The 16,359-nt window shown below is 37.9% G+C and overlaps 1 protein-coding gene across 5 annotated transcripts in view; it reads right to left on the reverse strand.

The window, feature by feature from the left end:
• PGM5 (phosphoglucomutase 5) overlaps window positions 1-16,359 on the reverse strand; it is a 183,986-nt gene that overhangs the window by 127,865 nt on the left and 39,762 nt on the right. For all 5 annotated transcript variants that reach the window (XM_019661118.1, XM_019661120.1, XM_019661119.1 and 2 more), the window contains exons 5-6: window positions 12,349-12,539; window positions 11,598-11,752 (exon numbers count right to left, since the gene is read on the reverse strand). In XM_019661118.1, coding sequence (XP_019516663.1) covers window positions 11,598-11,752; window positions 12,349-12,539 — 346 coding nt within the window. The remainder of the gene's footprint in view (window positions 1-11,597; window positions 11,753-12,348; window positions 12,540-16,359) is intronic.

Genomic DNA, 16,359 nt, shown 5'->3' on the forward strand with positions numbered 1-16,359 from the left:
AATTTAAACCTCAGGTAGGAACCTGATCTGAGAGGAGACAAATGGGTCCCCAGGTCTGCTCCCCAGGTCCCCTAAGGCATATAGACAAGGGAAGACAAGATTTATTTTTATTTTTTTTCCTAAGCATGCGCATCTTGTACCCAACTGCTAACACATTATTTACTAAAGGAGCTCACCAGACTTAATCAGTATCTTTTATGTTTCTGGTCATCAGCGTAGTCTGAGATTAAAAATGCTTAGAGAGAAGGAATTGCATCTGCTTAACCCACTTTACATAGAATGTAACAGAGAAAGGCTGTTGAAACCTGATAAATCTTTTTTGTGCAGCAAATGCTGGTGATCTTACCACTTCAAGCAGATTCTGATGCAAGGGTATAAAATTCAAACCTTAGCTTGAACTCCAGTCAACATTTTCCTGGAAGTTTTGAGTAAAAGCCAGGAAACTACTTCTTCCAGGGTTTTACTAAACAGTAGTGATGTTCAAGGTCAAAATCACATGACACCTTGGGGTTGAAATTACTTATGCTTGTCTTATGTCATACACCACCCTTTGGGCAACATAGCTTCACACACACACACACACACACACACACACACACACACACACACTCAAAGTACAATTAGAACAGTTTCCTGCTCTTAACAATAAGGAACGTAAAGAAATTATAAGGTTTGGAATCAGACAATTCGGTACCAGTTCTGACTGCTTCTTTCTTGCTGTGCAACCTTGGGTAAGTTACTTCACCTCTCAACATCATATTTTCCCTATAAGTAAAATGTCGATAATAGTGCCTGACTCAAATACTTCTGAGGGTTTGTGTGAAAATCTAACAAGATACTGTGACAGATTTCACTGTAAATAAAAATGCATTCACCCTCTTACTCTTTGCTGAGTAGGCAAAGCTTTGAGGCAGCTTCTCGATTCACCCTTAAATACTATTCTTCCTCCAGCCTGATGGGTAACGTGAAATCGATGCTCTTTAGCGATCATTTAAGCATTGTTCCAACTTAACACTACCCTGTGAGATTGGGGTTTAGAATACATTTTAGAACTTTTCTTGCTACAGTTACAAAATTCATTTTAAAATACAAAGCACACATGAAAAGATTACGCTCTTTCATTCCAGAAGGATCTTCAGGCCTAGGATGACTTATCATCATCCTCCTCCATTTAACAGCATTGTCAAATGCCAAGCTTTCCTGGCAGCTTGACTAAGTATATGTTTCTGAGTTACACTGGGTTACCCTATCTTCCCTGTATTTTTTATGTCACCAATAAATTTGACTAATGACCTGGAAATCTTAGAACCTCTTACTCTAAACATAAATGAAGTCTTTTCTAAAGAAGACAAGATTGCAGGTAGTATATTGATGTCCTAGCTTACTACAGAGAGGGAGGCAGTGGACAGCAGTTCCACAGGCCACTCAGCTTACCTGAACCTGGACGATGTTTGGTGACAGTCTAGTAAATACAAGGCTCCATTCTGGGAACTAGAGTCATTCAGAGAGGGTGTTGATTCCCAAACCCAATCATAAAGGAAAGTGCGAGAAAGGGGGCTTTGTTTTGTTGTTAAATGAATAGGTTTTGATTATTTTTTATCACTTTTATCAAGGTATAATTTCCATAAAATAAAATCCATCAATTTTAAGTATACAGTCCATGAGTCCTGACATACACTGACACACATATGTATACATACGAGTATATGTCAACACTACATATATAACTATATAGTTGTATAACTATGTTGTATAACTACCACCATAATCAAAATACAGAACATTTTTATCAGCCCAAAAAATTACCTCATGCCTCTTTGCAACAATGAATGAGATTGATTTTTAAATTGTATAAATATTTTAAGTCACAAGTTTAAAAACAAAAACCAAAAAAAAAAGAAGAAAGTTACTTAACCAAATGGATCCTCAAGAAAACAAAACTGAGATTGTAAATAAAGGCAGGCCATACAGTTAATGTTCCCACTGGAGAGCAAGGAACTGCATGCACTGAGTTATATGTTCTATCCAACAACTGGATGTCATTGGAATCCCTGGTTTAAATGGTCTTTAATGCCCACTTGCCCAGGGTGGTATTAGGGCTTCTTTCAGTACTAGCTGATTCTACCCATGGTCAAGGTGATTTGACAAAGGCCAAGAAGGGTTGGGTCAGTGGAAGGGCTGAGAATAGGATACTGGACACCCTAAACAATGACTATGCTTTTCTAGAGACAGAACCAAAGAGTGGTAAAGAATCCTTGCAAATGCAGCAGGCAAGAGAGAACTGACTTCTAAAAATGGTTAGTCTTTCAGCTCGCATGGGAGGGTGATGATGACTATGTATTTTGGAACTTAGTCACTTAATGCTTATCCAAAGTTGTTTTTCTAACTAACTCAGATAGCAGAAACCCACGATGGCTTGGAACAACTGAACAAAAGATGGTTTATCCAACATCTCCAAAGCTCCTCAGTTTCTATTCTTAAATGTTAACAATTTATTACTCTCACTTTAGCCAATAATTCATAAATGCCCTCTACTAAATGTAGGCATGAAATAATTTGTTTATCAGACATCAAATCTCAGAAACACCACATAACAGACTTGAATCATTGTCAGTGTCCTTTCCAGTAGGTAAACACAAAAGTCATAGAGGAAGGTAATACTAAATGTTCTATTGGGTTGTCAGAAAAGTCATGACATATTTTGTCTGTTTTTCAAAGGTCATTTATATAAAGAACAAAGATCAATCAATAATATATTGCCTTTTTTGTTCGATGATAACTTTTGCCATCTTTTGGTGAGCTTCATAATTCCTCGTTCATAGAAGGATCTGTCTTTATTGGCGAAAAACTGAACAAGGTGCTGATTTACAGCCTCATTTGAATGGAACATTATACCACGCAAGGAATTTTTAGGAGAGCAAAACAAGTGGAAGTCTGACGGTGCAAGGTCAGGCGAGTATGGTGGGTGTGGCAACACATCCCATCCAAGCTCCAATCATTTTTGATGGGTAATCAAACTTGTGTGTGGTCTCACGTTGTTGCGATGGAACACAACTCCTTCAAAACTAACAAGCTCTGGACGTTTCTGGATGATGGATTCATTCAAACTGTCAAATTGCCAACAGTACACATTCGAATTGATTGTTTGGTTCCTTGGTAGGACCTCGAAAAACAAGACACCTTTAAAATCCCACCACACTGAGAGCATAACCTTCCTCTGATGAATGTCTGCTTTCCATGTCGTTTGAGGTGAATCGTCACATCGGGACCAAGACCATTTTTGCACCACATTGTTGTAAACAATCCACTTCTCATAGCCAGTTATCAATCGCTTCAAAAAAGGATTGTTTTCCTTGTGTTTTATGAGCATATTGCAGCTGCCTTTATGCGCCATCAAATGAACTTCTTTGAGTTCATGCGGAACCCAAATATCGAGCTTGCTTACATATCCCAACTTCTTCAGGTGGTCATGAATGCTTGAATGATGAATGTTCAATGTTTCTGCAATCTCTTATGTCATGTAACATAGGTTTGACTTAATCAATGCCTTTATTTTGTCGTTGTCAACCTTGGTGGGCCTCCCTGACCAAGGAGCGTTGTTGAGATAAAAATCACCAGCACAGAACTTCGTGAACCATTGTTGGCACTGACATTCTTGTAGAGCATTGTCACCGTAAACTTTATGCAACTTTTCACAAGCTTGACGCGCGTTCTTCCCTTTATGGAAGTAAAATAGTAAAATATGGCAAAAATGCACAGTTTGGTCTTCCATCTTCAAGTTGTTGTAAAATCTCCAAAACTCAACCAAATCATTCAATTTTTTTTTAGAATGAAGCTAGAACTGTCAACTGTCAAATGACACAGCAATAACATAGATGTGAATGACTCTAGTACTTCCAAAAATGAACTAGTGCCATCTGTTGCAAAAATGTGTCATGACTTTTCCGACAACCCAATAGTAAGAAATCCTTCTTCACCCTACTCATCAAGGCATGAAATAAAAAATCCTGAGCTTAAGTCCAGGCCATGGTGAGTTTTTAATTATTGACTAGAAAATAACTGCTATGTGGTTGCTTCCTTTTACGTAACCTTGATGACACTGTAATCAATACCCACATCTCATCACTACTAATCTGACTCACTATAAAACTTACCTAAATATAAATGAAAATCATAAATCAGGCACAGGTTTATTATACCCAAAGATGGTTGTGCAATTATACATCATTTATGTTCTTCTTATCATTCAAGTACATTTCCCCGTACAACCAGGTGACAGCACTAACAAATTTATTTTGTACAAACGTTAAAACAAGTGTATTGGTAGTTCATAATACTTAACTTTTAGAATTATGTGGTTAGATCTGTGGAGTTCTAGTTTCTTTTTTTCCCAAATAAAAGGTATGAAAAAAGGGAAGAAATCTTATTCATTCATTTAATATATATTTATTGAGAATCTATTCTGTGCCAGGCACTGGGTAAAATCTTTGCCTTCAGGGGCCTCAAAGGACATTAGAAAACAAAGAAGTACATGTTTTCAGTGCCTGTGACAACTGTGGTAAAGGGATCTATGAAGAGCCAGTTCCATATGCTGCTTCGAGGTGGAAGGAACACAATGCAAAAGGAGAGCTTACAAGAAGGTGATGCTTGACTCAAGCTTTAAAAGATAAGGAAGAACAAAGTGGGGTGGGGTGGGGCAAAGTGGACACATTTCAAGGAAAGAGAGCAGCATGTACAAAGACACAGCACTGTGAAAGGCCACCAAATTTGGGGAACTATAAGCAGCACAACACATCTAGAGGGCAGGATAGAAATGTAGGCAGGAGTGAGATACTCATAACCAGGAGATTATGCATGTTTTAGAATCCATAGATGAGGACTCATTCTTCAGGCATTTGAGGCCCTCAACAGATTTCTAGCAAGGAAGGAAGATGCGTGGCTTTTTGCTTTAGAACAATTGACCTTGGTGTGGTCCAGAATATGGACTGAAGAGGAGGTCTGAGGGCAGAGAGGAAACCAGATCACTGCCTATTGCGATAGTTCAAGCAAAAGGTTATGAGAACTAAAAAAGTAAGAGTAAGGATGGAGAAAAAAAAGAATGACTCAGGAAAAATTTATGCAATTTTTCTAACAGGACTCAATGGCTATGGTGCGTTGGGAATGAGAGAGAAGTAGAAGTCTAGGATTATGCCAAGGTTTATGATTTAGGTACATGCGAGGTATGCTCAATCAATATGGGTAAATGTTTAAATTAAAAAATAATATATTACAGTAAAAGACATATTGCCATAGGGCCGGCCGAGTGGCTCAATTGGTTAAGCAGTAGAAAACTGGACTAAAGAGTAAAAGGGGGCAAACAAAGAATAACCAGCACAATGGCAATCTTTTTGGTAATCTTCACTTCCTTATCTCCCAGTCTCATCCTCTCCCCCCAACCCTGTTTTTGGACATCAGGCATAGAGGATTAAGTTAATCATATTCATCATTGAACAATCTTTTCATAATTTGTCCAATGAAAGTCCCATTTCATTCAATGCCCATCTCTGCTCTGCTCTCTTCCCTAGAAGGCTGACTTCCACAGGTTGCCCTCTGGCTTCCAGCTGGGTTTGGCCAATAGGCCATTAGCAGAAGATTGAAAGGTGGGAAAACAGAGAAGTCAGGGTATTTATGCCTCCCTGACAAGTTGTGTTCCTCTCTGACAGCCCATCTTTCACAACTTCAGAGCTCACCAGGCTACAGTTACCCTGGTTACCCTGACCCCTCCCCTCAACCCTTCTGTCCTAGGAAAATTAACAGCTTTCTGTTACTGTGAGTCCTGTGGTACCTCGCCATCTACTCTTGATTTTGGGGAGTATCTTTAACTTTACCCATACTTCTTGGGATCAGGCTTTAAGTTATTATTATTATTATTATTATTATTATTATTATTAAATTATCATTAGTAAGCCCCTTTTGAGGGTGCCATCTCTTTTCTGCTTTGACTCTAACTAAATCGGCTATGAACAATTTCAGGGTAGTAACACCAATGATAAAGGGCTTCTTTTTCTTTTTTCTTTTATTTTAATACAAGTACACTTGAACATTTTTATCTGTTGAGGCAAAATAATTCCCATGATTCTGTAGCAAAAGCAATGTATGCAGAGACTAAGTAATTAGATATTAGCTTATATCACTGTCTCTCCCATTACTGTAGTCTATCATGATGGATCTTAGACACAAAATAGCACAGATCTGAAGGATGCAGTCAGGATCAAGGTCATCACAGATCAGTAGATACTTGCATACTTGCAGGATTAACACTGTCTGGATTCCAAAGACCAGCTGAATATGTTCAAGATAAATCTACAGTATGTACTGGGTTGCCGGAAAAGTCATGACGCATTTTTGCAACGAAAAACAGAAAAAATGTGTTATATGACTTGTCTGACAACCCAATATTTCAACTGGAGAATGACAACAAATAGCTGTAGACTACATTCTGAAAAAAAGGATTTTTCCATGCCTTATGGGCCATTTCTGATCCCAGAATAATAGTAAGGCCCTGCTGCATCCTTCTGATCTTTGATTCCAACCCATAACCTCCTGAGAGAGCCCTTTCCTGGTAACCCTATCTAAGCAGGATGTTTCATACCCACCAATTATTGCTGCACCAAGTTCATTTCCCATGAGCATGTGTTACAATTCATATATATATATATATATTTTTTTTTTTTTACTTGTTATTGTCTATCTTCTCCATTACACTGTAGGTTCCACCAGGGCAAGCAACCATATCTAGGATACAGAAGGCCCTTCATAAATAATTATTGAGTAAGAAAATGGTGAACAGGGATGGCACACAGAGCAAAGAGGGCAGAAGTGCATTAATTCTCTTCACCACCCTATTTATGGGTTGTGGATTTTATATGGCCTCCCTTGTCGTCAAAACATACATTTTAGATCTGGCTCCCTTGCGGTGTATCCAAAAGTGCTAGCATATTTGAGGTTGTGAATATCTCTAATGAGGAGGGCTCAAGTCTGCATGAGTTTGCCTTGTCTCACACCGCATTCGGCACAGCCCCAAGCACAGATGGGCTCTTCATAAATATTACTGAAGAGTAATGCAGGGGATTATTTAATACCTCCACATTGGGTGGAGACAGACCTCGGGCCACAGATAAATACACTTTGAATGTGCTTGACGTCTCAAATCATTTGACCCAAAATGATTCCAGCAACACCGACTCATCTGCACCCACAGATCAGGCACATTCAGAATGACAAAGCCCCCAAAGAATGCCATTTTCCAGGCTGAAACTGTATTATGCCAAGGTAAATGGAATCCTTGTTGTAGTGACACGATAAGGGTAGAAATTAAAGACACTGAAAATCTTCCCTCAGGAACAACAATTATCTGTGAACAATAAAATCTTGTCTGAATAATTCATCAGTATCAAGGGTGCAGGCCCCCCTTTATTCTGGAATCCCAGGAGTTCAGGCAAGTGTACCATTTAATGTTTCTTAACTACTCAGCTGTCATTCTTTCAGGGCCTGGCATTTATGGGCACATTCTTATGATTTTTATAAATGTTTCAACATGGGAAACCACTGTTAAGATTTGGAAGCTGCACTTCTTTTACCTAAGAAGAAAGAAGATTATAAAGTGTCCGTTATGAGAATCCACCTGGGAGCTACACACCAGATCAAATACCCAAAACAAATCACCACGTCAGAGCCCCACAGTTTTCTGAGTCCCAACCGGCAAGCATGAATAATCCTTTTAAATGGTCACTTACATATCAGAACAGGTCCTTTGTGAAATCTCTAGGCAAGGCCTCTGGTTTCTGACTGAAACAAAGATTTATTGGGAAAAGGGGATAAAGTGAAATCAAGAACTACTGGGAAATTTCCACGAGAAAGGAGGACAAATGGTTTTGTTGTCAGAATGAAACCAGCCTCTCCTGGCCAAGGTCTGGAAAGTTGCTGGCTACCCAACAGGACAGTTGGGCAATATTCTTAACTGGTTTCTCAGGGACCATCCTAATCAAGTAGTAGTTACCGGGCAGATGCAATAGCAAACTAAATCAGAATACCTAGTTTCGAATCCTGGGTCATTTTCTTATTAGCTGTGTAACCTTGTGCAAGTCACTTAACCTGTTTGATACTCGATTCAACATCTTAAATATGTTGAGAGTAAATGTCTACCCAATAATGCACTATTATTGCAAAGATCAAATGAGATTAAATATATGAAAGTTCTTTCTAACGTGTAAGATTCTGTATAAGTATCTGTATAAATCATTCCCACAATATTAGATAAACTACATAGCACTCAGAAGCTTATATGACTCTTAGTTCTCAGTTTCTAAAGATGGTCTCATTTTTGCCTATTCTTTACAGTTTTATTGAATCCTTTTTGGGGTTTTATTTTTTTGGAAAGGAAGGATATAAGCAAAGGCAAATGGGAAAAACAAAACAAAACATGGAATCACACACCCTACTCTTTGGTGCTACTAGGCAAAAAATTTTAAACTGAGGTGATTCATCATCATGAAGTTGATATCACTACCACCTGAGGGACAGAAGAGGGAGGCATCCAAAAGGTATGTGATTCTTCTCGTCTCTGGTGGAAGGACAGAAGATCGATTTACAAAAATTGGTTGTATTTCTAATTACTAGCAGCAAATAACTGTAAAATTAAATCTGTAAAGCTACTCCGTTTACAACAACACCAAAATATATAGAAATACTCAGGAATAAATTTAACAAAAATTGGGTAAGACCTCTACAGTAAACTGCAAAACATATGTATAAGATACTAAACTATAAAGTATGTATGAGAGACAAAAGAAAACTAAATAAATTGAGATATATATCACATCCCTGAACCGGAAATCTCAATATTATTAAAAATGCAATTCTTCCCAAATTGCTCTATGGATTCAACACAATCCCAATCAAAATCCCAACAGGCTTTGGTAAAAATTGACAAGTTGATTCTAAAATGTATATAGAAATGCAAAGGATCTAGAATACATTTTTTTTTAATTTGGCTAAGAAGAAAAAAAGAATTTCAGGAGTCACCTGATTTGAATATTTACTTTAAAACTTCAGTAATCAAGACAACATAATATTGGCATAAGGAAGACAAACAGATCCGTGGAACAGAATAGAGACTCCTCAAATAGACACACATATATAAAAGGTCAAGTGATTTTTAACAAAGGCACCAAGGGGAAAAGAAATTCCTTTCAATAAATAGTGTCAGAACAACTGGTTATGGGGATAAATGAATCTTGACCCCTGTCTTACACCACACACAAAAATTAATTAAAAATGATCATAGACGTAAATGTAAAAATCAAAGCCACAGTTCTAGAAAAAAAATAGGAAAATCATCTTTCAGACGTTGGGGTAAGCAAAGATTTCTTGTAGAGGACAAAAAAAGCTGTATACTAACCATTTAAAAAAATAATAAATTGGACTTCATAAAAATGTAAAGCTTTGGCACATCAAGAGACACCACTAATTCCATAAAAAGGGAAGCATCAGGCAGGAAGAAAATACTTGTAATACATACATCTCACAAAAGACTTATTATCCATAAAATATAAAGAACTTCTATAGATTAATAACAAAAAGCCAACTTAATTTTTTTAATTGAGCAAATAGATATAACAAAGAAGTTACCCAAATGGACAAAAAGTATATGAAAATGAGCTCAACTTCACTAGTGATTAGGACGATACAAATCTAAACCAAAATGAAACAATATTTTGCACTCACTAGAATGGGTAAAATAAAAAGAACTGACAACACCAAAAGATGATGATGATATGAAAAGATTAGAACTCTCATACACTACAAATAAGAGTGTAAAATGAAAAACAGTTTGGCAGTTTCTTGTGAAATTAAACATACATTAACCCTATAATCAGCATTCTACTCCTAGATATTTACCCAGGAGAAATGAAGATGTGTCCACAAAAACACTTGTATAAAAATGCCCATAGGAGCATGATTCACAATAGCTAATAACTGGAAACAACCCAAATATCCATCAACATGAGATTGGAAAAATATATTGTGATATATTCATACATTGGTACACTACACAGCAACAAAAGGGAATGAACTACTGATGCATACAATGTATATACATGAATCAAAAAATATATATTAAATGAAAAAACCAGTAACAAACAAGTACACAGGATATGATTCTATTTATGTGAAATTCAAGAACAGGCAAAACCTAAATATGGCAATAGAGACTATGACCATGGTTCCTTATAGGGGGTTGGAAGGAGGCACAGGGGAGCTTTTGGGGTGATGGGAATGTTCTTTATCTTAACTTGGGTGGTTGTTACACAGACGTATATTTTCCAAAATTCATTAAATTGTACCCTTAAGATTACTCATGTCACTGCATGTAAATTTTATCTCATGAATGAATGAATAACACCATGTTGAAATAACCACACAAATCCAGAAAGTGGGACTCTGCAGGACAACTGGTCAGATCTCCTCAGAAACCATTGTCAGTAAGTACAAGAGAAAAGGAATGTGATGGGTTATAAAAGACTTAAGGGACATAACCAGATACAATGTATGGTCTTGGATGGGAAGATACTTTGGGCCAAAAGTCAATTAAAGGTATTTTGGGAACACATGGGGAAAATATCAATATAATCTTGGTTTTAGATGACATAAAAATGCATTAATGCAAAGCTGGAGATTGTGGATGGAAAAGGAAAAACAAGTTACAAAGCAGTCTGTACTGTCACATCTCTTTTTGGTATTGCTAAAAGGCTATTATGTATTATACATATTATATATTATAAAGAGATCCATAGGGAATATACATTTATCTATCAACATAGCTAACTCAGGAAGAGGGGGTTTACATTTACTTATTTTTGTGTGTTTTCTAACTTGCCACCATGTATAAGTAGTATTTCCGTAATATATGTTGCCTTAAAATATTAGATTCTGTAATTCACTGTTTTATAAGACATGGTAAAAGGTGACAGGAACGGGTAAGGCAAGAGGAAAGAAACCTAACACTGTTTGATATACTAAGTGAATATCCTTTTGGGCACTTTCCATGCAGATCTCTTTCATTCTCACAAAAACCCACACAAGATCATCCCTATTTTTGCAGAGCTAATGAGGATACAAGGTAGCATTTTTACATAATATAATCTGATCTCAAAACCCATGTTCTTTCCACCTTTCAGTTTTATTACTGAACATTTATGAAGTATTTACTATGTATGTACCAGGCACTCTGTTAATGCTTTACATGAATCACCCACTCCTACCTCATAATAATCCGTGTAAGGATGATACTATTATTATCCTCACTTTAAAGATAAGAAAACTGAGGCACAAAGATCAAATAAGTCTTCAAGTTCCCACAGCTGAGAAGTGGCAGAAGCAACAATCCAGTTCAGGCCACCTGATTCTTCACGCTCCTACCCAGCACACTATCCATGTTTCTAAGTTCCCCTGCTTTCAACAAGGTGGAGTAGGGGAGAACGAGTGACAGTTACCTGCAAAGGGAACACTGTCATCAGGACCTACCATGAAGTTATTCACGGTGACACCCTGCTTACCTGTCCAGGGCCATGCTGGTGGGCATGCTCCTCCCAAACCCTCGGACCCCCATCTGACGGAAATATGGAATGCAAGAGAGGTTGGCAGCAATGATGGCCAGGGAGTCGGAAGGGCTCACAAAGAAGCCATTTTGGCCTAGGATCATATAACGGTCCTGTGGGAAAGAATGTGTAAAAATGATCATCTGCTCCTAGCAGCCCATTCCCATAATCATCACAAGTCCCTTTACGGCCATCCCATATTTAAACAACCTAAAACAACTTGAATGAGGCCAAGAGGGCATGGGAAACCTTCTTCTAAATCCCTGAATATTGTAGGCCCCAGGATCTTGACGCATCTAAGACGGCGTCCCACCTACTGAAACGTGGATGACTGTCTTAGGCGTCAGTAGCCTCCATAGTCTTAATTTGCACTGTCCTCCAAACATAATGGAGAACAGGGGTAATTGCTAAAACAGCTGGTTCCTTAACATGTGCTTTCAACAAAACGAGCCATAAATAAAGATTTATTGCATGAATGTTTTTAAAAAAGAAATAACCTCTTCATCACATAATGTTTACCAGGAACTCAGAATAGTAATGGCTATTAAGTTACAATACTGATCCATGAAACAGAAGAGCAGATGCAGTGCCAGTTAGGGTTCACGTGCCCATATATGTCAGTCCCAGATGTGTTCATTAATTCTCTGGTTTCCAGGCCTTGGCTCATTCTATGGTAAAAGGGTCAGCAGGCAAAAACATTCCTACTTACCCCATCAGCATCAAATGCAGCACCAAATCCATATTCCCCTCCTTTCATAGCTTCCAGAAGGGTTGTTGCATATGTCAGGTTTGGGTCAGGATGCTGCCCTCCAAAATCTTCCAGGGGAACACAGTTTATTGCAGAATTGGCTGGGGCTCCCAGCTCATCACACAGGACTTTTCTCACATAGGGTCCCATAACTAAAAAAAAAGAGACACAGCAATGTAAAACCTTTGCAGAACCCCCCAAGGGGGTTTTGTTCTGGTTAAAACAAGAAAGGCCATTTCATAGAACAGAAAAAAAAAGATAAATTCTGCAAGCTTTTTCAAGATACAACACGGAATAATATTTACTTCAAGTACTATTCATTGAGCACCTACTATGTGCCAGTTACTGTGTTAGGCATATAAAAGATGTACTCAATAATCCAATTACATGAAAATTTTCTCCAAAACTTCTATATCATTGCCAGAAAGAAATCAACTACTTAATGATGATTTATTGCCTGTTGCTTTTTATGTATTAAAAGTTTTAGTGAAATATATGCAAAAGCACTAAAAGGCTCTAGCAATGTTCTTTGTAATGGTTGAAACTCTGCCAAGTGTATAATTAAACACTGTAAACCACTGAAGCATATAAAACTAAGCATATTTTGTAAAATAAATGCTAAGGAATAGTGTTCTCCAGTTCAACACACATTTATGGAGTGCCTAACATGGAACTCCTATGTTAGCAACGGAGGGAATCATATTCAAGGGACCCAAAGCACACAGTTCCTACATCACTGGACTCTTACGCTAGCAGTGGAATGAGTAAAGTCTACAGATGAGTGGCTGCAATGGTAAGACTAGTGCTACTCAATATATACTTATGAAACAGTTAGATTCAATGGCTTAAGAGAAGGAATGATCACAGGCAAGGCTTCAAAAATGAGGTAGCATTTCTGAGAGGACTTGAAGGAAAAATATAAATTTGACAGGGGTGGGGAGTGGGGATGCCATCCAAATGGAAAGAACATTATGAGCAAGAAAATGGAGACTGAGATAAAATATACAGCATATTTGGGGACTAGCATATAATCCTACGGGCTGAAACACACATAAAGGATTGCTTTCCATTTATTTTCCACTAATATAACACAAACCTCAACTAGTGAGCATCTCTTGATTTTGCCTGCCTGGCACTCATTTCACCTTCATCTAGTAGCAGCATTTTGGGTTTCCTTTGGAGAACCCACCCCCTTCCCATCTCAGTTCATGTGATGTGGCTAAATCCCGCTTGTCCCAAGGCTGGGGAGGTGACCTTGGTCTGCCCAATCAGTGTCCTACATTCCTCAGCCAGAGTGATTGATTCAGAGATGGACATATAGTACAAGCTAGGCAATGAGGCTCAAACCCAGAAATATTGCTCAAACTATTTGGAAAGAGAAGCTTTCTTCCCACTAGGCCAGATAATGCTAAAGAAAGAACCTGAAAGATCTTTTTCTAGGGAATATAACCTGCCCAATAAGAAAGAACAAAGCAGACAAGACAGACGACCTTAGAGTGAAGTTCATATGACATGGAGGTAGTGCCCTCACTTTTAAATATGTCAGCCAGCCAAGGATCACCAAAGTTTTGAAGAATACACTTAACATGAAACCAAAACAAACAGAGTAAAGAGCAACCTGGAGAAAACAAAATCTTTTAAAGTATGTATCAGTAATATCTTACTAGAGATCAACAAGATATGGTGGAATGGATAAAACTGAAAAGACTGACCATACCAAGTATTGGTTTGGACACAGAGAAACTGGAGCCCTCACACAGTCCTGGTAGTGCAAATGGTACGGCCACTTTGGAAAACAGTTTGGCAGTTTCTTATAAAGTTAAACACATACCTATCATATGGTCCAGCAATCCTACTCTTAGGTATTTATCCAAGACAAATGAAATAATATATTCCCATAAAGACTTATTCACAAATGTTTATAGCAGCTTTGTTTATAGTAGCCAAAACCCAGAAATAACCCTAATTATATCAACTGGTGAATGGATAAGTGAACATCCATACAATGGACTACTACTCAGTAATAATAAGGAATAAGTGCTGATAATTACAATACCGTGAATGCATCTCTAAAACATTATGCTGGATGAAAAAAGCCTGAAGAAAAAGGCTACATGTTGTATGTTTCCATTTATATGGCTTTCTGGAAAAGGTAAAACTATAGGGGCAAAGAGTTAAGGAGTGATTGCCAGGGGTCAAGTAGAGGAGGACAGATATAACTACACAGGACTTCACAAGGGAACTTTATGAAGTGATGGAACTATTCTATATCTTGATTATCATAGTCGTTAATAACTATATATGTTTGTCAAACCTCACCAAACTGTATACCTACAAGGTATGAATTTTACTGTTATACCTCAGTAAACAAATTATACCTCAATAAACCTGACTTATTAAAAAAATATATATGGCATTCATGAAACATAAACGGGAGCTATTTTTAAAAAGAGATTATTTGGAAAACAAAAAACAATTGGGAGAAATTAAAGATATCATAGTGGAACTAAAAAACTTAATGGAAGGAATTAGAGATAAAGCTGAGGAAATCTCCCAGAAAGTAGCACAAAACAAAGACAAGAAAAATAGGTGGTGGGGACAATAGGATAATTAAAGCATCAGTCCATTAGGGTCAATATCTAAACAAATGCCATAATGGAAAGAAAGGGAAAAGAAAATAATGGAGGAAATCATCCAAGAAGTAATTCAAAAAAATTTCCCAGAATTAAAAGGCACAAGTTTCCAGATTAAAAGAATCCTCCAAGTGCCTGACACAACAGAGAAAAATAGTCCCCACTAAGACTCATCATTGTGAAAGGTAGAAACACTGAAGATAAGTCAAAGGCCCTAAAAGCCCCTGAGAAGAAAAAATAAAGATTTCATACAATGAATTAAAAATCAGAAAGCACCAAATTTTTCAAGTTTAATATGAATGGCCATAAGACAACGAAGCAATACCCTCAAAACTTCTGAAGGGAAATAATATCCAGCCTAGGTTTTTATATCCACTATATCCAGACAAATATCAATTAGGAGTGAGCATTGAGGGCGGGCCGAGTGGCACGATGGTTAAGAACTGGCTTGGGATGTTAGAGGGCCCCGGTTCGGATCCCACATATGAGGGCCAGTGACACTGCCCTCTACAGCTAAGATGCTGAACAACAGCTCAACCTGGAGCTGGGCTGCCATGAGTCGCTGGCGATGGTGTAGGCTGCAGCCTCTGTGGCAGTGGGTTGCCATGGGCTACCATGTGTAGCCGGCAGTCAGAGTGAGCAGCCAACAGCCGCAGTGAGTGGCCGTCCAGAGGCCGGCGGCTGATCCGTCTCGCCTGGGAAGAGCGCAATGATGGTGCCAACTTGGGCCAGTGAAGCAACGTCCTCCACAACTAGACTGAAGAACAAAAGGACAGCAACTTGTCTGTTCCCCTTCCCCCAATTCCCCAGCGCTGTTCCAATTCCCCAATAAAAATCTTTAAAGAAAAAAAAGAGTAAGCATTGAAAAAAGGCATTTTCAGATATGCAATGACTCAAAATATTTACTTTCAATGAGCTTTCTCTCACAGAGTTCCTAGAAAATGTGTCCCTCCAAAACTTAGGAGTAAAGCAGGAAAACAGATGACAAAGGGTCCAGAAATAGGAGAGTCAACATGAGAGGGGTAAAGGGCATTATTAGAATGATGATAAGGGAAGAGTCCAGGACAACAGCAGCTCAGAGAGCAACCAATGCGGACTGAAGTAGATTAGAGGTCTCCAGGACAATGAAGTAGAGAAGGTTTAGAAACCGGGAAAGTATGGGTGTTAATAGAAATAAGTACACTTAAAAACTAAGCAATGAGAAAACAAGACAATTACTAATTCCAAGGAAATTTTTTTTAATTTTGCTGTAAAGAAAATATAATTATAGTATTTTTCATGGCTCAGCAGTGTTATGATAATTTGACACTGGATACTGATCTTTACAAATTGTTCATAT

The sequence above is a fragment of the Hipposideros armiger genome, unplaced genomic scaffold, assembly GCF_001890085.2.
Source record: "Hipposideros armiger isolate ML-2016 unplaced genomic scaffold, ASM189008v1 scaffold_335, whole genome shotgun sequence".
Taxonomy (NCBI): Eukaryota; Metazoa; Chordata; class Mammalia; order Chiroptera; family Hipposideridae; genus Hipposideros; species Hipposideros armiger.